The sequence below is a fragment of the Mycteria americana genome, chromosome 3 (genome assembly GCF_035582795.1).
Source record: "Mycteria americana isolate JAX WOST 10 ecotype Jacksonville Zoo and Gardens chromosome 3, USCA_MyAme_1.0, whole genome shotgun sequence".
In the NCBI taxonomy this organism is placed as follows: domain Eukaryota; kingdom Metazoa; phylum Chordata; class Aves; order Ciconiiformes; family Ciconiidae; genus Mycteria; species Mycteria americana.
The window spans coordinates 98,960,732-98,983,490 of NC_134367.1; the positions used below are offsets into that span (position 1 = coordinate 98,960,732).

The following is a 22,759-nucleotide window of genomic DNA, read 5'->3' on the forward strand; positions in this document are numbered from 1 at the left end:
AACTTAAAAAAAGAATTTGGTAACAAAATAATTTCATTTTGATATTTTATATGGTTAAGAGACTTTGGGCAAAGAAAAAGATGCAAGTTCTCAAATACAACTTTTATAGCCTGTACATCTGCCATATACACAGTAAAGGGAAACTGCTTCCTCTACTCTGACTATATATTAAATTAGGAATCAGGAGTCTTGTTCCCTACAAAAAAATATTAACACTGCAGAGAAACCAGTGTAGAATATATTGGACAGCATTAGTTGCATCAGCTTTTCACAAGGTTATTTGCAAATTACTTCAGGATTCTTAAAGGCTTTCTTCTCCAAAAGCAGTAGCAATGAAATTAAATACTTTCCACTACTTTCCATAGTTTGTTATGTGTAGCTAAACTGGCATAGAAAATAGATGTTTGTATTTCCCACTCCAAATCTTTCACTGAGTCGCCATTCTCAGTTTGTAAGGAAACGGTGAGCACAACCACCCCAGTGATTCATCCAGTTGGTGGCAAGAGTTCTACTGACTCCTGCTGAAGCCCAGGAAATGGGTGGTAAGCCTGAAAACAATACAGAAACATAGGCTCATGCTATTTGATAGCTCATATTCCAAGCCAGCCTTTCTGGAGCAATATAAACTTAGAAATCTGTAAATAATGAGGACTGTGGTGCTGCACAGAAACAGAAACGTGAAAAGCTGGATCATATCCTAATATGCCAAATGGCTTTGCTATCCTAGCTGTAAGTGTGTGAATGCACAGTCCTTCAGAGAAGACATCAAACAAGATACTACTGAGTATGTGAAGTCTCCCTCCCCATCTCCCACTCAAAAAATTAGGAAAAATACTTGAAGAACAAGATGTGATTTCCTTACATAACTTAGTCAAACACTCAAGCACAGATAAGGGAAATGCTTAATCTACCTAAGAGAAGCTAAATAACTTTTAGTGATGTATACGTTCTTCTGAAATGAACACAATCAAACCCTCCAAAGCAGCATCTTAACAAAATAAGAAACGTCATTTCTGATACCGATTACATCCCACGAAGACTAAATGAAGAAGTAAAATATATCTTATACATGTTATATCTGATCTTCCCTGAGCATGCATAATTTATGCTAATAATAAAGACCAGGGATGACAGCCCTTAAAAAAAAAACAAAAAAAAACCCCAAAAAAACAACAACAACCTATAAAGATTTTTAACCTTCAAATCTTGAAAATCATTAGTAGTCTTCAGCTTTTGTTTTGTTTTTGCTTGTTTAAGATCAATTCTGAAATCCACTACACCACTGAACATTGGGAGAAAAATCTATTTATTATGGTCAATTTGCCACTCTCAAATTTAAAAGTTTAACTAAGAATTAACAACCCCTGCATTTGTACACAAAGGTAAATTATTCCGTAAAATGTCCTGAGATGGGATCTTGAAAAAGGACCCCTGATTACAATTTAGTAACTACAGCCAGCAAAAAGAGTTTAAGAATAATGGTTCCTTAAAAAACAGCAAAAAAAACCCCCAAAACTAAAAGTTCATTTAAGATTCCAAAACAGGGGTAAATTATATTTTATAACTGCAAGTTCATTACATCATGCTGAGTGTACTTTCTACTCTTTCAATGAACAGTAGGTAGTTACCTGAAAACAAGATATAAATCTAAATCTCAAGTCCTTTTCCAGTCTTTAACAAGCTCTTTCTCTCAAGGAAAACTGCCACTCATTAACTTTAGCCTTGCAGCACAATAGGCAGAAATACTCCTATTTTCCAGAGAAGTCTGTTGACGCACAGAAGAATCTTCCCCGAAGTCAAGATGGCAGATGTACAAATCGCTCCAGTTATGGAGTTTAACCAGAAAATCCTGTCCTCAAAAACATTATTATAAAATGGGTTCATCAGTGATTCCATAGCATACATCAAGAGCTATAATATTATCTTGCCTGAAGTACGAAATTTGCAGTCTTGAAGTATATTCAGTATAACTATATATTTCTATTTACTCCAAAAACTATGAACACAGGAAAACTGCATGCTCTAAAACAAACATCTGCCATCACAGATATTAGCAAAATCTGCTGTACTTATGGAATGTACACAAATGAATTATAAAAAAAACTTAGAATTCTTCATAAATTTTAAGTCTATTTTTCTTCAGAAATACTTTAAAGCACTTGAAAGTATTTAAAAATGTATTTAGTACACAAGCTGTTCTAACACCAAAGTAAATCAGACACTGAAACTCAAATTGCTGTAGTTTAAAAAAAAAAACAAACCACAAAAAAAAGCCAAAAACCCCAAAACCCCACTATTTAAATTTTACTTACTGCATTTGCAGCTAATGAGACCTTTTTCTTCCTCTTTTTTTTTCCTCTGTTCAGCACGTATTCTATGTGATTCTCACACTGACATTTACAAAACACTGAAATATTTGTGAACTCTGCTTCTGAATATAATATTAAATATAATGTTAACTGAACACATGGGGGTGCATTGCTTTTTTACTAAATCAACTGAAATGCACAGGATTATTTTTGTAAAACTAAGAACTCACCCACCGAGGCAAACCCTCAAACTTGATCTTCATATTATGACCTCTGCATCTGAAACTTTCTTTGGATGTGAAGACAATCCCACAGTAATCATCCGACTTTTACCAAGCCCCAAATAAAGTCTTGCACAGGATTACCAGGAGAACTGTATTGCTAAATGGGCACTCTTTCAAAAAAGAAAACAGGATGGCTTCAGTTCTTTGTCGTACAATGTTAAATACTGCATCATATTTTTAATAAAGGCCAGACTAGATTTTCAAGCACCCTAACTGAAGTCTGAAAGTGATTATACATTCACACAGTTTCATTTTTCTGAAGTCTAAACGGGAAAAGAAGTTCTTTCTTCCTTTCTAGTTCTTTCTTGCTTTATGATATTGCTGTGCAAATGTAAACAATTACATTGCTCTGAAAAGAGAGAAGTACAGCTGCTTCCAGTATTTTAGACAGAGGTGAACTGATACCCTGGGTTACTTTTATCTACTACGGAAAATTCACGAATTGCAGTGGAAGATGTCTCCTTTAAATAGCACCATTCAGAGCAGAGCAGACTTCCAAGATGATGGGATGGAGTTAAAAAATAGTACATTGAAGATCTTTTGAAAACACAGAGTCTAATAAAGAAGAAAAGCACATGTTTAGGAATTAACTGGAAAGATCCAGTTTCCTGGTACTGATCTGGGAATTATAAACAGAGAAGTAAGTAGAAAGGGCGTATTTCTCAGTGTTCCTTTACAACACTGTAATATAAATGAGATTTTCTATCTGTTCTGTCTTGGAGGAAGGAGCCCGCTGGTACAAACTGCAGTTATTAAAACTCCTCAGATTTATTCAGGTTGAGTATTTTGCCCCAAATTCTGATATTGCTTCACTATTTATTAACGGTTAAGTTTAGTGTGTGTTACAGAAATATAATTTCTGAGAAATATACCCCAGTCTTAGCATAAGAGAAATCAAGGATCTATACTGCATGCAATACCTGAAAGTCCAACATATCAGGCAGTTGTTTGTTAAAGCTGCTACTGCAGATTAAAATCTATAGTTTACATTATTCCTGATATCACACATAACTCACTTTTTTGGAAGAACACATTAAAGAAATATGGCAGAAATAATGAAAGCAAACTAAAAGTCATAGCGTGAAAAAAAGACAAAGGACTAGGCAGTGTTTAAATCAGAGTATCTATCTCAGCTTGCAATACCTTCCTTAGTATAGACCTTCTGAAAATCCAGAGAAATGATGAAAGGGCTTGATCTTCCTTTTCAGACTTGCATCTTGCTTTCTTTGAAGTTTCCTGTTAAAAACTCTAACTTGCAAGTAATACACACATGCTCTACTCAGTCATTTTTATGTCCAGAGACTGCCTTTTATAGCAGCAAAACAATTTTTCCCCCACAGGTAAGCATCCATGAAAAGGCTCTAGCGGAGAAAAGGAAAGAATAAATTCTGAAGGACAGATAAAGGTACCTACAGAAAATGAACTGCTCTACCTCATTATTTTAGAGGTAACTCCTACTACACACAACAGTTTACCAGAGTATTTCTATTCTTTGACCCAAATTGTATCCGAATGAAGGTGAGGCAGGGGCGAGAGGGCTGGTGGAAGGAGAAGCAACATTAGCAAGTCTCACAAACCATACTGCATTCTGAGAATACCACAAGAATTAATACAGTATTGACACTGCAGATGTCTTTGCAGAGGCATTTCCAAGAACGTGTTATGATGAGCAAAATCTTTAAAGAAAAAAAACCAAAACACAAACCCACACTATTATAGTTTGGGATAATGAAGTTCCAATGCATTCATTCTACTTTGGCATTGCAAAATCCACAGATTTAGTTAACATTATGCCTTAAAGATCTATAACAGACTGAAGGTCTACCAAATTATGAGCACAGCTGCTGTTATAAAAATAAGAAAAAGGTTTCTGACTATGCAAGTGTAATCTGCAAAACTTGCCAACAAAGCTTCTGACTGACAGAACTACTGCCCTTTTGTATGCAGCTCTTTTTACCTGCTCTGCAGTAAAATATTTTTAGATATGTATTTACTTGAGCTAGTAATACTGACTTGTGAAATACTGAGATTATAGTTTGCTTTATTCTCCAGAAGTGCTTACCAGAAGAATGGCTTATTCTCCAGAATAAGTGGCTTACCACTGAGAGGCATAAAGAAACACACGTATTTAACAGTACCAAATGTCCAGTAGTAAAAGAGAGTCCAAGAGTCCCTCTTAATGATGGCCACGTTCACTACAGACAAAGGCTTCCCATGGGTACTGCTCTTTATTACTCTAATTTTAATCTCTAATTTTTGGGACACTCACTGTACTGCGTAAGCATTACCTAAAAACAAAAGTAACAGCAAGTATAAATTTTGCTGATTTACAGAATATGTAATGTATTAACTTTTCTCAAATGCTTTATCTTTACTGAAACTCCATATTATACACCACAGGCTTTTAATATTGTTCACTCTTCCTAAATGAGAAGTGCAAAAGACTGAAATTATTTAAGATCCTGTGGCAGACAAGCACAGGTAATGGGACTGTCTTTTTAGAACATCTGCTTATTATTTTTAAAAAGTCTAAGAGTTTGAAATTCAGGCTTTTACCTAAGAAATAACGATGGTACTTTTCAGTTAAATGATTGATTCTTTTAAATAGCTTTTAAACATTAAAAATTATTTACCTCTATTTAATATATTACAACACTTTTATGCTTATTTTCAATGCATTCATGAAATAAATACGCAACCATGTGCAGATTTTGAGCCTGTACTAAGAACAAACTTCCCTAAACTGACTTCTGTTTCCATGTGTACTAAAGTATTTATTTTAACCTTTCAAGACTATGCTCAAAAAATACATAGTTTTTGAGATTCCAGCTGTTTACACTACTGTAGAACTCAAAAAACAGAAGTAGATTTTCAGGCTATGTTGAAGGCAGTAAATATTTGGTTAATGATGTTTAGAAAAGACATTAACACTCCCAAAGTTTTCAGAACCTCACCGGTACACGGAATGGCCAGGAACATGGCTAGACCTGTCTTTAATGTATTTATTACCTCATCTATTCATGCCCTAATCAATTAATCAAAATAGACTATATCAAGACTTTTTTCCTCAATGATACTAACAATAAACAGACTTGACTATTGTTAGGGAGACTAAGGGTGAAGAGGGAATAGATTGATTCAGAGCACACTACTGCAACAACAAAAGTGTCGAGCAAAACACTAACAGATCATAACAGAGTATAGTTATGTATTTTATGAAGTACAACAAAACACATATATAAAAACCATAACATTATCTGTATTTTTCACATCATATCATGCTATACAATGAGCATTGGATTAATTGGTGTTGTGTCCTACATTATGAAATAGCTAGCCATATGCAGATTTCCAAAAATGTATTTTATTTCAAATCTTATTACTAGTTCGTGTTTCACTTATGTATGAGAACACCACTATAGTTTTTATTTTGCTATTTTTCTCCAGTTTTCTTCAAAAAACACACTAGGCATACGCAGTGGCAAAATTAAATATGCCTATTCCAAAAGCCTTGCACAATTTTGTTAGGAAAAAAGCCAACATATGGAAATCGGAGCTTTTACTACATAAATGGAGAAGAGCGGGACAGCAGTTTGGAACATGGTATGTATATGAGTTTCATTACTCTTCTATTTCAGTCTAATGCAATTTTCCTTAAACAAGTACAAACTCTTACAGTACAATACAAAGGCGCCTTTAAACCAAATCTTCTACCAGTGTCTTGCTCCCTGCGAAGCACTTGTTTTGGCAAACAGCTAGAAGCCTGCCAAGAAAAGGTCATCGATCTTTGCCTGAAAAGCTTGAGCCAGCTTTATACAGTAAGGGCTTATTACAAACACACAATGCTTACCACATGTTCCATCAGCTAACTGGATACAATCCAAGGGATGGCTATAAATCCGCGGAGCGATGTTTGTTATGAAGGCATTTGCCACACAAAGTCAAAATTACATAAGCACCCTCTGGGGAACCTCTTCACTGAGCAGTGCAGTTTAAAAGGATCATGCACCAACAGACTAAATTGTCACCAAGTACTGATTTGTGTTTGCACTGATACCTTTAAAAAGAATTTTGGGTTTGAACAGTTAGCCTGCAAGGTTCATTTTCCCAAGCAAATGCCTGTGCCATTACTGAAGTCAGCGTCAACTTGCAAGAGCAGGAACTTAGTGTGGACTGTCACACTATTATTTCACAGCTCCTCCTCTCAGGCTTTCCAGTTATTGTAATTCGGGTAACACCACACAGGCATCTGCTTTCAGATGCCATGCTATCAACAGGTGAAATTTTGTCTCAGGAGAAACATATCACCTGCCAGACCAACAAGTAAATATGCACCAGAGTCAGATGAATTACAGATATCTACTGACATTAACTTATTCTAACAGATTTGAGAAAACAAGAAAAAAACCCATTTATTTGAAGTTGTTAATTTGAGATATGAAAAAGTTGTCTGGCTGAGCATCATAACCTTCAAGTTTCCATATTAGTATAAATGCAATGCTTGGGGGGGGTTTGTTTTTTGTTTGTTTGTTTTTAAATAAACAAACTAGAAACTCGAGATCTGGATGGGCAAAGATTTCTTCCACTTGTAAACACAGTCATAAAATAGATTAATAGTTCCAGGAAGAGAAAGAAAGAAACCTAGAAAAAAAATTTCATTTTTGTAATAAGCATCCACACTTCAGCACAGAGGTATTTTAAGATTAAACCAAATAAGACCCAAGAGAAAAGACATATTAGTAATAGTTTTGAATTATCCCTCCTAAGAGGAGAAAATGAAGACATAGCAGAAAGAGAAAACTTTGCAAATCAGTTTAAGCTTCTTTTATTTCTTTGATTTTACCCTTTTTCCTCACTTGTGGTTTGAATGAGTGCTGATCTTCTGGTGCTGAAGAAATGAAAAATTGAATGGAGAAAAAATAATCCCCCAAACCCTACCTACATCAGACCAAAGCTTCACAGGAAATAGGTTCTCAGTTGATACACTGCATAATGAGTTTTGAAAACAAAGATTCTGGTTACATTTGAAGTTGGCTCACATGCTACTGCTTGCTGTTGTTCTGTTAAAGCAAGGGAGCCTACAGAATGAAAACTGAAAAGCTAGTGTAGCGTCCTACCTCCATCCAAACTATGAATGAAAACGTGAGATTAGGCCTTTAGAAGAAGCAGAGCCCTCCTTACTGAGACTGAAGAGAGCAGAGCAACAAATGTCTGCCTGGTTTCTCCGATTGGAGATCCTGCTTTACATTGGGAAGGGAGCAAAGGAATACAATATGGACACTTCAAACCCTATCTTCCTGAGCACACAATATTCCTGGGAACTTTCAGGGGGAGATGCATTTGTGAAAGAGCTGTAACTCGTAAACCTACCTGAGTCAAGTGATTGAAGACAGAAACCATCCAGTTAGCACTGCCAGTTCAGCACTGTCCTGTTCAGATTGTTTCAGATTACTTTAACACTCAGAAAAAGCCCCAGTCTTGAGTCTAAAAATATAATGTTTATGTGGCTTGCTGAGTCTTAGTGAACAGCTTCCTAGGCATCGAGCAGCATCCTCACTTCACAGATACATTACATTTTATCCCTGGAAGATTGCCTGCCCCAATGCCACAACAGATCCATTCGTGTGGATCCTTTCCACTCCACCTACAGCTCCGGAGAAGCTGCTGAGTCTTGTTGAGGTCCACCCTGAGGGCAGTGCACTCTCACTCCACCTTTGCCTCTCCCCAGGCTCTATATGGCTTTTCCTAAGCCACTTCCAACACATCAGCTTCCTCTCAGACATTAAAATACAGAGGAAGGTAAGGATGTGTGTGTGTTGAATGCTCAATCAAATTTTGTGTTGCAAAGTAAGACATAAGAAGGTCTCTGCAGTGAAGCTATTAAGGGACTCTGTGATTCTTCTTTTCCATGTGTTTACCATAAGTGCACTGTTTATCATACAATAATGCACTCCATCCATTCTCATTTAAAAATAAAAAGAACAAAAAAACCACAATCTAGAAAAGAGGTAGCCTTTGAAAACAAGTGGTTAAACCAGCACAAACAAAAAACTAATACAATAAAGAAAGTTGACTCCTGTGTTAAAATCTTAAAATGCAATTATTTGCAATGAAAAGCTGGTTACCAACTTGAAACTTTCTTTTAGAGAGAGATGCTACTGCCAGGAGTAGCAGCAAAGGTGGGCTAGTTACATCCTGATGGAAGAGATGTATCAGTGGGAATAAAGAACAATTTGTACCTCCTAAAAAAACCTGAGAAATTTCTAAAAAGAGGTGAGCTGCTCTCCACCTACTGCAATAATATTCAGCTGAGGTTTATCTACCTAGTCATATACTAGAAATTCTAAACAAACACAAGCATTCTTTCACAGCCTGTTCAACACCCTAAGATCAGCAGGTGAGGGCTACCAGAAATTATTTCATGGTCTGCCTGATGAATCTTTGAACAGCACTACAAACGTCCCAAAATGGCAACAGAGATAATAAAAGCCCCCCAAAACGCAACCTGTCGAAGTTCTATTCGCAATAGAAGACATTAGTAAAAGAAACCACCACTCTTCCCTAAGGCAAATTCCTGAAACAACCAAGCAAAAAGACTAGCTCCTGGATGCACGTCATTTAGACTTTGATATTTCTGGGTAAGCACCTTCTGCTGTTCTCTGTTCAGACAGTGCCTAGCACAACCAGATCTCATTTTCTGGGCCCTTAGAGCATAAGAAGCATAATTAATGACGATGATGACAACTACAAAATAGTCTAAGGAACAAAAGCTCTGACAAATGGATATATTAGGAATTGTAGAGATAGTAGAAAATACCCCATGAGTTGAAAACTAACAGATCTTTGCAAAAGGATGCTACAACATGGAATAGAAATACAATTTTTCTTACTGTATTGATTCTACCAAAGTCAGATGCCTGGAACAAATCCTGTGGATATTCTAATTAACACACTGTATCTATGTTATAGATTTACCAAGTATGAGACACAAAAATGGCATTAAGAAGCATACCCTGCTTCTACCGATACTATTTCCTGCAGAACTTCTGCCATAACAGAATCACAGAATAGTCTGGGTTGGAAGGGACCTTTAAAGGTCATCTAGTCCAATCCCCCCTGCAATAAGCAGGGACGTACACCAATCAGCAAAAATTGTATTTGCAAAACTGAGAGCCTTCAAGTAAATGAGCTAACAAGAACTGGGAAACCTCTTCTAAACTCATACATTTTGACTTAAATGTTAAATATATAACCTGACCTAGTCAGAAGTCTAAGGACTTCTTTGTTGGACATTTCAATGCAAAAGGCCAAATAATCAACCTAAACATAATGTTTTGCGTTCACGAAATACTGCCATAACTTCAGCTAACAGGCTTTACTGTTAAACATCACCTCAAGTTCTTCATCCTGTGAAACTTTAGTATCTTACAAGCAGATTAATCTGAAGATTAATATATTAGAAGATGTAATATTTTGTAACTACATAACTCGTAGACATAACCAAGAACTTCCAACAGGCTGCCTTCTGCAGTGCCTACCACCTCCAGCATGGGCTGTGGTGTTTTACTGCAATTCAACTGCCTGCTCTGAAATGGGGAATCTGTAATTATATAGAAAGACAATTGCATAATGCAAATTGGGACATCTAACAATGATAAATAATCATTACAATTGATTAGACATAGTACACAGAAAAAGAGTTTTGAATAGTTCTTAAATTTTTATTACATGTTACCTATAATAAATACAGTTAAAAAAACCCCTAACATGTCAAGGTCGTTCTGAAGTCATTCTACAGTTGATTCAATACTGACATATTGCAAATGGTAACTTAATTTCTAAGCTGGTAGAAAGCTACCATAAGTAACTGTATACATTTGTGTCACACATAAACCAATAATTCCAAAAAAAGAAGATATCTACAATGACAAATGCAGCAAGGAGGTCACAAGCTTTTAAATACAGCAGCATCTGTCTTTCAGTCTATATAAAACTGACTTTGTTGAAAATGTTTTTAATCATTCCTGAGGCAATTTACCTCTCTTACCCACTTGATGGCCATCTGTTATTCCAGTTTATAAATTGAATCATTGTGTTGTCATATTAGTTATGTTTTAAACTTTCAGCCTGCATTTGGATATTGATCAGCTACACTGGAGCTCTTAAATATTTCTGAAATCATTCAAAAAGCTTCACTCACAAAATTCTATAAGAACTAAAATAGATCAAAAAATGCCCCCAAAGCATGTCAATAAAACAGTCAATGAGTGCACTTCAGCCTAGAAATAATGCATATGCTACAACACCACTGAATTAATATAGAAAATCCATATGACCTCAGACAACAAGCAGCACTGAAGAAATGAGTAAGACACTGAAGAAATGAGTAAGACAGCATGTCTTATACAGTCTCCTGCTCATCCGAAGACTGATAAACAGACACACCTTTCTCCATAGCTCTGGCAGAAGTTGAAGATACACGACTAAAAACCCATGCAATCTCTTAGATCCAGTTTGTGAAGTAACAGAGAATAAATATGATAGACCTTTGCCAACCTAATTACTTCTTACAAACACCGGTCTACTATAAACCTTGTTTTTCTTACAAGTGCATATATAAAGTGGAATCACCAGATATTTGGTTAATAGCAGAATTGACTGATTACATGCTTTGCAAATCTGACAAAATATTCTGGCAGAGTCACAACAACCACCCATATTTTGAACTGATCTCCCAAAAGCAATCTCCCAAAATCTTCTTAAAGATCCTATGTGCCTGCATACGGCACAACACATGGCTCAATGAACTTAACCAAAAAATTCCAGCTAATACTAACGGATGCTGTGTCAGGTCCATAGAAGCTCCATTTTTTTGTTTGACCAAAGGGATTTGTTTTTAAAATATCCCTTAAAGTTCTGAGTGGGCAGTTATTATTTGTCAACACTTTAAAAAGCCAATAAAAGTATTAAAATTAACACAAGTATTTTTATAAATAGAACTTAACTGGTTAACTGTTGCAGTTATTTTAGCCTGTGAATGGATACCTTAGTGTGTATCTACATTTGGGAAGCTTCCACTGACACAGCTGTTTCCATTCATGGGAAACACAAGTGCATGTTTACTCTGAATGCACAGAGCCATTCTAAATAAAATAAATCTATAGAAGGTAAATAACCCTGCAGATCAATTTTGGCATTGAAAGTGTAAAGACCTGAATCACAGGTGTTAGGGAAATACTGGTTACATAGTTTAAAATGGAGAATTTAAAAAATGTATTTTAAGAGCTGTTTTCTCTCCCTCTTCCTACGTCCCCATTAGCAAAAGCCAGCTAAAGTATTTTGCAGGACTGGTTTTGAAAGCACAATATGGGGGTGTTCAAATTTTAGCAGAAAAATTTAAATCCTAACTTTTGATAACATCACCTTCTGCGTGACAAACAGTTCATTTAGCATTTTCTTTTCAGTTTGTGGGCCAGCCAGTTCCTACTACAGAATTTACAAAAGATTGCTAAAATAAGGAGTTACTCACCCTCCCCCTCAGTGCAGAACAAACATTCAGAAGCTATAAGCGGGCTCCAAAATAGGATTAGTGTAAAAAAGATGATGATAAAAACGTTCCTGTTGCGTTTGTTGTTCTAAGGGCTTTTTATGTAGTTTGCTTGCCACTTCTCAGGCTTTAGCATTTGTGTTTTCCAACCTTCTTCTGCTTCAAAGACTAGAATTGAATAGGAGCAAGTTCTAGAAAATTATGTTTTCAGAACAAATCCAAATACCTTGAGATTTGAACAATCCACTGTGAGAGTTGGCAGTGCCACCAGATATCCAGTGGAGAGCAGTCTAAAGTCTTGGGCTTTCCAGGCTGCCCCCTCACAAGTGCACTGTTGCTGCTGGAGAAGTTGAGCTTCTCCTTCAGGCGGCTTCTGAAGGAAATTTCACAATATAGGAAATGGCAGAGAAGCTGGCACAGCTCTCCCATGGATTTGTAGCTTGTCTTTAGAATGGGAGAAAAATTGCAAGTAACAAAGCCAGCAACTTAACGCTTCTTCCTACAGTTCCACGTAAAAATACCTGTCAGATGCTGATATTGATATTTAAGTCTGTCTCAATGTGATACCGTGAGGCAGAAGTACTCTTTACCTCCCTTTGTAATCTGCCATATTTCCATCTGTTCTGTACACCTAAGCCACACAAGTGATCAAAGTCCATGAATGATTCAGTTTAGAGGAGGGGGAGGGAGGAAGAGAAACGCTGTACTTTTGTTGAGGAAGTCAGTTTATAACAATGAACTGTTTTCATTGTTTTGCCATGCAAGAGCAAATAGTGCAGAGGGATAAGCAATCTGGCAGCTGGGACTAAGGGACAATTGAATTTTAAGAGGTATATGGTTAACAACATCTTATGTCAATATTATATGAAAGCTTACTAAAACTATTGAGAACATACTGCTAATGAGAATGGCTCTTCTTTACCCACCATTTAGGATTTCATATGTAAACTTTCAATTTACATAGCAATTTATTCATATAAGGGGTCACTTGCAAAATTAGGACTTTAGCCTCTTGGAGGCAATTTAATAGAGGACAAAGCTCTCTGCCCATACGAATGGATTCAACTAATCTTAAGTCAATTATACCAAAACAGAGTTGGGATGTCTATCTTAAAAATCTTTTAGAAGTGCCAAATAACTGAAGTTACATTATTGATTGCTGATAATTAGAAACCTGCATGTATCATATAGAAGAAACAAGTCCAATTTTCAGTACACAGACAATACTGGTTGGCAAGTATATACTACATCTCAATGGCCGAGATTTTTTTATTGCCTATTTTTTTTTTTAAATATTTCTAACTGAGAAATACGCAACCTGATTGCTTCCTCCAGTTAAAATTGTTGCTACAGGTGTTTTTATTTTCATAAATTGCCAATTTTTTCCCCTCCAGAATCTGAGGTGAAATAGTGATACCCATTTGCGCAGCATGAAAAGAATGCTATGTACTCTGTTGTTATTCATAATGAAGTTGAAATCTTCAAAAAACAAGATCCTGGTTAACAAATTAGATCAAGAGTAGCAATCACCTCAACCAACCCTAGCCACTCAAAAGTCACGCATTTAGTCTAACCTTAATCTTACGTTCCTGTCATAGTCAATGAATACAGATCAACTACAGCGAACTGCCCCATTGAAATGCATAAAATACATATCAGATGTAGTCTATTTACATACATATTTATATATGTATATATACATAGATCAAATTAAATAGGCATTTTTGAAACATGTAGAATAAGTTACTTTCTGTGTGGGTTAAGAGTTTCTGTTCACTACAGAAGGATGCATACAGTTGTTATGTTAAACTAGGTGCTTCCTAAAGACAGCTGAAGTGAGAGGAGGCTCATCCAAAATTAGCTAGGCCTCAGCACTAATGAAGCACTCTAAAAATAGGATTTCATAAGATCACTAACAAAACACAATAAAAACAAATTACGAACTGTTGTACAAACCTAGTCCAATTTCCCTTGTGAGGAAAACTGTAACTTTCCTAGAGAATTTTGCAATACTTCTACACAACACTTTTCCACGGTTATTTAATTGTATGGGAAAGATTTAAAACTATACAAGTTCTATTGCATTTTGTAAGCACACCAACTTCTCCAGGGTTCTACCAAATTCACCTTAACTAAAGCCTCTTGGTCTTCCCAGGGGCTTCCTATAAGACAGCATTTCATAAGCTGTTTTCCCTCAGAGGCCTGTTTCCATTTGAGTGCTCCCCTTCAACGCTAATGTAGCGACACAAATTCTAGTTCTGCAAATTTCTTTCCAAGCACCTTTCAAGTGTCAAAGAGTAATGCACCACATAATACGGGAGACATTACCATAGCCATTTTTTCTTTTCCTGTATAAAAGGTTAGAGAGTTTGAAAGAACTTTTGAAGAACAACATAACACCATTCATCCTGCTCTTTGACAGTCTGACACACCTGAATGCATCCTGCGATGGAATAGTAACACTATGCTTGTCTGAGTATCAATTAACTATCACTGGAAGGTTGGAAGAACATCTCCCAGCCCTATGACAGAACCACACCAATGCCTTTAACCACATTTTAGTTCCATCATTGGCATGCCAATTAGCAAGATATGTGGAAACTACTACTAAACTGGTATTTTCTTCAATATGCAGGAAGAAAAAAATGCAGACCATCTTATATAGCTACAAACTGTGGCTATAAGATGAAGTTTAAATAATAGTTTGCTTTGTTTTTAAAATTCAGGATTTAGAGCAATACTTGTTTTTGCAAGCTACTATTAGTAATAGGTCAGAGCACAGCAATTCATTACAAAGAACAGAAATACAAACACGTTCTTCCACTGTTTCTCAACTGTGCCAGCCAAAATAATTTCGTTTTCTGTTTCAGCTCCTGTTAGGGTTTATGTGAATCTTCTTTATGTACTGTGAACCAACAATAACCTTGTTCAGCTGAGCTCTATGAGCTACTGGGGAAAGCTGATCAGCAGACATCATTTAAAATAATCAAACCCAAACCAACCATCTAGGCCATTTCAGCAGGTCAGGCTGTCATTGCGAGCATGACTAAGATACACAGATCTGCTTCTTCATAAATTCTCTTATTCCCACCATATACCACCTGATTCTGTTCCCACTTAACAGCAGAAAGAATCTTGAGAATTGAATAAATATTTCTCTTCCATCTTTCTTTGGTTTTTTTCCCAACATGTAACTGCTGTGTCATAAAAATGAAAACACCTCTTATCATTACAATGTTTTGGTCATTACTGTACTTGAAAAAGAAAACGTTTAGTGGAAAAATACCAAATATTAGAATAATTTAAAAAGCAAATAAACTCTCCCCCCTCACCTTTGACATCTTATCATTTCTAGCTACATAATGGTTAGCATTGTTCCAAAAATAAGAATTTGGAAGTTTCTTCTGGAAATTAATACCACTAAACTACTTTCATTTCATTACTGTCCTTTTAGCTGGTATTGTTGCCATCAGTGATTAACAGAGTAAGGTGAACTGCAACTGCTCATTAACTCACAGGCAGATACTTCAAAATGTGTTCACTTTAACTTGAGCTTATATAGATTTAAGAGGATATTGGCACAGCACCTCCTCTAATACTTCCATTGCAGAGGCCCTTGGAAGATTGCATTCATGAAAGAATAAGATAAAATATTGAAAGTCCCTACCTTCACCTGACGATCCTGAAAGGTCTATGATGACATACACTCTCCCTTCTGGCTCCAAGTCAATCTGCAATCAAGAAGAGAATTAGAAGAAAACTTAGAATGGCTCCCAAAGCAAGTGACTGCACACGCAGGAAACAAAAAGTTTCCAAAACTCGTGAAGCCAAGGTGTAGGCAGGATACATAGGCAGGTGTACAGTTCACTACCAACAGAGCCTCCTTTTGCAAAGAGGTGTTGAGGACCCTGCACCTTCACTGAAGTAAAAAAGAAGTGTGTGTGTGCTTAGCATTTGGAAAGCTTGAACACAGTGAATTTTACAAATCAAATATTTACAGCACTGTTTTGCCATACATTTGCACCACTATTTCCAAGGAGACAAGGGAGAAAGTTAAAAAGTGGTAGTATCGAATAACTTTTTTACTGTAATTTATACTAAGCCCAGCTATGCAAATGTGAAAAGCAACACTGTGACCAATTCAGATCCCAGTGAGACAGATCAGCTCTGGTCACAGAACAGGGGAAATGAAGACATACGGCTCGTACAGCCAGTTAACACACATTTATAATACTCCCTTTGTATGCCCACTGGGAGAAAGAAATACATGCTTTATCCTCTTTTTCTGAAATACAAAATCTGTTTATTTCTGCACCATTCTGGTAGATTTTAAGGAGTCTTTGCTCTCGCGGAGATCACTTTCACTCAGCGTGAAACAGAGGTGCTCAGTATTATGCTGCTGTACTTCAAGATTTCATGGGCTATAGGAATAAGCTCCTGTATGTTTAGGCACCGCAATGAAGCGCTCATTACAAATCCTCCTGTATTTTACCCCACATTTCATCAGGAACTCTAAATACTACTGGATTTGAGTATCTTAATGGTGCCCCACACATCACAGACAATTTTTGCAGCCACCCATCTCTCAAAAATTAAACTCTAACTAAAACACTACATAATCGATAGCTCGTCCTGTCACATAGCAGTTGTCACATAATTTCAGAGACTGAGTGAATGGATGTGGCGTACATTAATACTGAATTTTCATTCTATTTTAGTAAGTAAAGCACACATAAAATTGCACGTCTGCTGCCAGGGTGCCTCAAAGGGCCTTGTCTGCCAGGGCCTGTCCTGTGTCCCATCGCTCCAGCCAGGAGCAGGTAGTCGGGGAGGCACCAGGGCAGCCCCAGCCCTGGGCATTAGGCACCTCCCTGGGGATGGGGGCAGGCCAGGCCCAGGCCCAGGCTGGGATGTGGGCCCGCAGGTAGGCCCGGCTCGGCAGGGCCCATGGCCGGGCAGGGCAGGGCAGGGCAGGACTGTGGGGAGCTGGAGACCAGCCCCGCTGTGGCGTTGCTGGAGCAGAGGCTGACGACCCCAGGGGCTGACACTGTGCTGGGCTGTGGGCAGGGTGGGGGGAGGCCCAGGGGCTGGGCAGGGACATTGGGGCCTGTTGGTGCCCCCTGGGCCCCGACACCCACACAGGACGTGATGAGATCAGGCCTGCCGTGTACCAAACCAGGGTACACGGGGCAGGTGAGAAAACGGGAAAAGGAGGAGATGTGCCCCAAAAACCACCTTCTTCCCCCAAGTGAAAAAGCGGCAGGACTACGGGTCCTTGTTGGTGCCAGACCAAACGGACGCAGGGTGAAAAGAAGGGAGCGTGCCTCACCACCGGCGTCCAGCCAAGCCCTGCTCTCCAAGGGCAGAAACCCCAGAACTTTCCTGACGCCTCTGCTACACCGAGGCAACTGCACGCGGGGCTTGTGGCTGGGAACAGACCACCTCCCCTCCCACCCCCCCGCGGCCCTCCTCCTCCTCCCGTGCCAGGCTGCCCTGCCGCAACAGGGGAAGGTGGGCCTTGCTTCGCCGATGTCAGCTCTCTGGACGATACTGAGCTGCCTCCTAAGTCACGAGTGACATCAGGGTGTGGCACTAGGCCAGAATAAGATGATAATCAGGAGATCACCAATTCACACTAAAACTTGGGAGACCAATCTGTAAAGTAGCAAGTAAATGAGGAAAGGAAGGAAATGCCGAAACATATGGGCTATGCCAGGCTTTGCCCATCTGCATTCCGCGGGCAGCTCCACGGGGCCACCGTTTTTGTCTCCAGGTTTCTCTCATCACCTGAGAGGACCTTTACAAGAGGGGCACCTCTGCTGTTTCACTCTTTTGGGCCACAGCTGCTGAATACATCAGGGTGACACAAGGTCCTCCCTCCATGAACCAGCTTCCCATAAAAGCGCTTCTGTGCCATTGAAGAGCCAGCTGGTAGAGGAGTTCACAGGTCCGGCTGATGTCATTGGACCAACGGATCAAGAAAATGATCTCAGCAGCTGTATTGTAAATAGACGAGGCAGGAAATAGGTGTTAGCAAGGCCAGGGGTTACTCAGAGGAGAGGAAAATGAAAGCGTGGTTGAGTGTTTTTCCATAAATAAAGTGTTGAATATTAAGTAAAGACATTTTTAACAATTTCTGAACTGGCAGCATGAGTTTTGTGGGGGAGTTTTGGGGGTTTTTGTTTGTTTGTTTTTAAATAAAACTACTGATCTTGAAATATTGCTCCTCTCCCTTTGCAGTTTTTAAACAAAAAAAAAAATTAGAAGATCAGAGGCACAGGTGCATGAGTAGACTTTGATGTCTGTGCTGAGGGAGGCTTTTGAAAAACTGCTATAGCACTCAACAGATGGCTGTATTAAAGACAGGCATGCCTAATGCTCTGTTTGTGTCAGCACTATACACTGTTTGGTTAAGATTTCAGGAAAATACTTTATGCAGTTCAAATCCCAGTGTGCACAGACACACACAAAACTCCACCACCATCCCTGCAGAAGAATCAGGCATCTTGGAGGAGTTGGTGACCACCATCACAAAATCTCTGTTCTGCCCATTTAAGTACATACAGCATTGGAAGCAACTCAGGAAAAAGACTGGAGCACTGAACCCAAGTTTCCATTACCCATCAAGTGGACTGTTTTCATATACAACTTATTAGCAATGCTGCTTACTGATTTTGATTCAGAAATTTTGCTGATGCTCTAAGCAGAACGAAGTATTTCTAAAAGGGAGTCTCTTTTGCAAAGAAAGTACATTTCAGTCTTAAAATGTTCTAATACCAATGAGAATAAAATGGGCATATTCTTAATTTTAGATTTATAAAATACCCACATTTCGTTTCAGCAAGTACCTATGCTGACAGTCTCATCAGTCACATGAATTAGTACTTTTGCCAGAAGCCAGCAGCTCAGCTGACCTTACACATAAAAAGAATACCCCCAAAAAAGCAGAATCCCCTAAACTGATAGGAATCCTTCTTTTAATCTCAGGTATTTTACATATCAAAGCAAGTATGGAATGAAAAGCACTGATTCTCATTTTGCATAAAGCATTTCTAACTTAATGCCTAGAAACATAGTGGTATAAATACCTCCAAAACAGTCACATTACTAGGATATAAGCTACATGCCTTTTCTTCAATCTGCACATTAAACTACACTTAGAAAAAGGTGGAGACTATGGGATGTAATTTTATAAATAAGTAACAAAAGATACGTACAGCACAATCTAAAGTTTCCATGAATTTTTCACCAAATGCCCGGAAAGTTATCACATGTGAAATGCCCTTAGACATATGTAACCAGAAACAGAATGACTGGCCAAATTCAGCTGAATATAACACACATCCTTGAATGCAACAGAAATAGTCTGATCACGGCAGTTCTGATTCTGACCCTTCCCTTTGACTACAAATACTCCTCTCTGAATGCAGTCAAGCATTTATACATGCAGAGAGACGCTATGAGAAGATATCTAAAAAGACATGACTGTTCAAAAGGACAGCAGGGAACACGGCAAGATGCAAACTAGGGATGGGACAGAGGAGTTGACACGAGAGCAGCTTTGCTGTAGCAAGACACATGGCAAAATATATGCCCCGCGCGTACACACCACATTCTCCACACGCAACGAAAGATGTAACAACTATCATTGAGCAAAATGTTTGATCACCAAAGTGTTTTATCCTGTTACTGTCCCATGCTATTGCTGTGACTTTTGTTAAAATACAGAGTTTTAGTACGTGCAAGCAAAATTAATTGTAAAGGTACTTCAAACAACTTCTATATCACTAAAATAATCCTTATGTGGCAATGTATTGAGATTAGTCCAATGGTTGCTGGAAAACAGCACAGATCTTGAAAAACTCCAGGCATGAATAAAGTGTATTAGTAGCCTGTTTCAGGGAACAAAAGGCAACAATCCATAAAACCAGACATACTTTCAGAGGAAAAAACCCATGTTGAAACCATGGCCAAGTTTCAGCATATTGAAGGCATTTATATAGTTTCACAGTCATTAATGGATTTTATTTTCAACACCCTTCTGAGACAGTTCCCCATCTGTAAAATGAGATACTCCCAAAGGTACAAACTAGACTAAATGACTTGCCAGAAAGTCGTAAAAGTAGTCTACAGTTAAACAAGAACTGAACTGTGGTCTCTGGAGGCCCAGATTGCCCACTGGACCATTTTGCACACCCTATGGAGCAAACTGAGACCTGTTGTAAACAAGTGATAAACCGCTATCTTCAGTGGCTCAGTGCCCCATTACCATAGGTTTTCATTTGATCATAATAACAGAGCCTATCAGCCACCTATGTTCCAACACAAGAATGTCACCTAAGATTAGGTGTACCGTACTCAAATGCCAACTTGTCTCTTGAGAGAAATTTAAGGATAATCAGACATAAATCTCAGATCTGAAATAAACAATGACTAGACAAATGCATTTTCCATAACTGAACTTCCTAACCACACAAAGGTTGAGTAAGCTTTCCTCTGATGTTCGTTAGCTAGACAGTATGTGAAACGCAGCAAAAACCCTTCGACCACAAAGCTGTTTAGGATTTTGGCAACAGTATAAACCTAAATGGACTGTATAAGCAACAGAAAGAATTAAATCATAAAACCTGCTTTGCACCTCTTGTTGTGATGTTCTAGGATTATCTGATATTTGGATAGCTTAAAGCATAAACCTCCAAGCACATGATCTGCCACTGCAGATGGTTATTTGAGACATGTAGGACTTGAGAAATCAGTATGTATTAACCGTTACTGAGCATAGCACAACAGAAAGTTTCTCTTTGAAAACACAACTTCGCTGAAAGGAGGAGGGAAGGGATTGTGTGCTTAAAGAACTGATATCTGCAAAGGCTGGGGGGCTTACATCTGCTGTTTTGAGGGGCATTTACTTCTCCAATTTTGAGAAAATATTATTTCCATGAAAATGCATAAGAAAGGACGGTTGTAATCTAATAGAGAATGACTGGAGAAAGAGTCTGTGCTGGTCTTTTGTTCTTTAACCAAAAGATTTTTCTGCTTCAATTTGAATAGCTAATAGAGTACCTATTTTAACTTATTTAATAGAAAATAAAACATTAATAGTGACACTTTTCAATATAGTCAAAATTACTACAGACCAAGTAATTTAAAAACTTTCAAAAACATCATCACTATTGGAACAGAAGCAAACACTTGACCAAAACAACAAGTAGAGGTAAGACTGAATTTGCAAACTTCCCCCAGCATTCATGCCTGAATCCCTAGCAAGCTCACCTAAAATGGATAGCTTTGCAATAGGTTCTGTAAGGTCAGCAAAATAGCTGAGAAGATTTTATTTAATAAAATTATCTGAAAATTAACAGATTTCACGTTACATCATTAATTACATGAGGTAAACTTGACTTTTAAAGAAATTACCTAGAAAGCATGTTGAGAAAACTCCCCTAGAATCTCTGTTTGCCTCCATGATTTTTTTCCCCCACAGCCTCTTGCTCTTCTGGCCAAAGCAATCAGGTTCTTTTCAGAGCCAGTGCACTGCCACAAAGTTCACAAATCTGCCTTTCATTATTAATGTTACATATTTGATTATTATAATTACAGAGAAATATAACACAGCTTGTCGCATTGTAATTGACCACAACGATATACATAAAAGTTAAGAAATTTTGGCCACAGGGGATTCTATCATTTATTTACTCATACTCAAAAGTCAACAAAAAGACATCAAACATCTTGCATGACCTACAGAAAAGATCAAACACTTTCCAGTGCCAGACACATAATACAGAACAGAAGCAGCCAGGGAAAAATAAGATTCAGCTGAAATAACCACAGTATTCAAAAATCAATTCTAAAACAAGAATCCTTCCATTACTTAATATAGCATATACCAATATTCAATTGCAGTGTCCCGAATCACACATGATACGACTTTGATCTTCCACGATCTACTGTACCTAAGGCCTCCCAGGCACCAATGGAGGAACATTTTTGAATGCATGGCAACACACAAATGCACGTGCGTTTGTGTACAAGCACGCACATGTCCACGCTCAGAAGCCACGTACTCAGTGTCACACAAGGAAGAACAACTTTTATGGACCACTGTACTTGGACTAGGGGTTCATGGTTCATTTTCTGGTAGAGTCCAGAAAGTGAACTTGGACAGATGGCTATATTTACATGCAACAAGACAGCAGAGCAGTACAAACAGCTGCAAAGGCATCAAGCAGCATGACCACAGAAGGGTCACTGCATGAAACCAGGTTTCTGACTCCCTGATCCAAAGGGAGGAAGAGCTTATCTTCACTTTCTTGAAAGCTTCAGGTGGTGACAGTATGTATGGCACAAGGTATTAACTATTTTATTAAGGTGTTTAACAGTTACATGCCCAAACTGGTTACGGCTTCTAAACACCGACAATCAGAATTCATGAGAGAGGGAAATAAATCAGTCAGAGAGAAATTTCTTCATGAGTGGAAAAATAAGTCAATAACCTTAAGGGACAAGGCTGCCTAGACTAACCATTCAGGACATTCTGCACATGAACAGGTCAATGGAGACTCCTACCAGTATGAGTGTTTCAGGCACATGTGTGTGCTGCTTTGTTGGTTTATTTA

General features: G+C 38.1%; 1 protein-coding gene across 1 annotated transcript in view; it reads right to left on the bottom strand.

The window, feature by feature from the left end:
- PRKCE (protein kinase C epsilon) overlaps positions 1-22,759 on the bottom strand; it is a 302,234-nt gene that overhangs the window by 183,299 nt on the left and 96,176 nt on the right. The window contains exon 2 of the mRNA XM_075496258.1: positions 15,808-15,871. Within this exon, the coding sequence (XP_075352373.1) occupies positions 15,808-15,871 (64 nt within the window). The remainder of the gene's footprint in view (positions 1-15,807; positions 15,872-22,759) is intronic.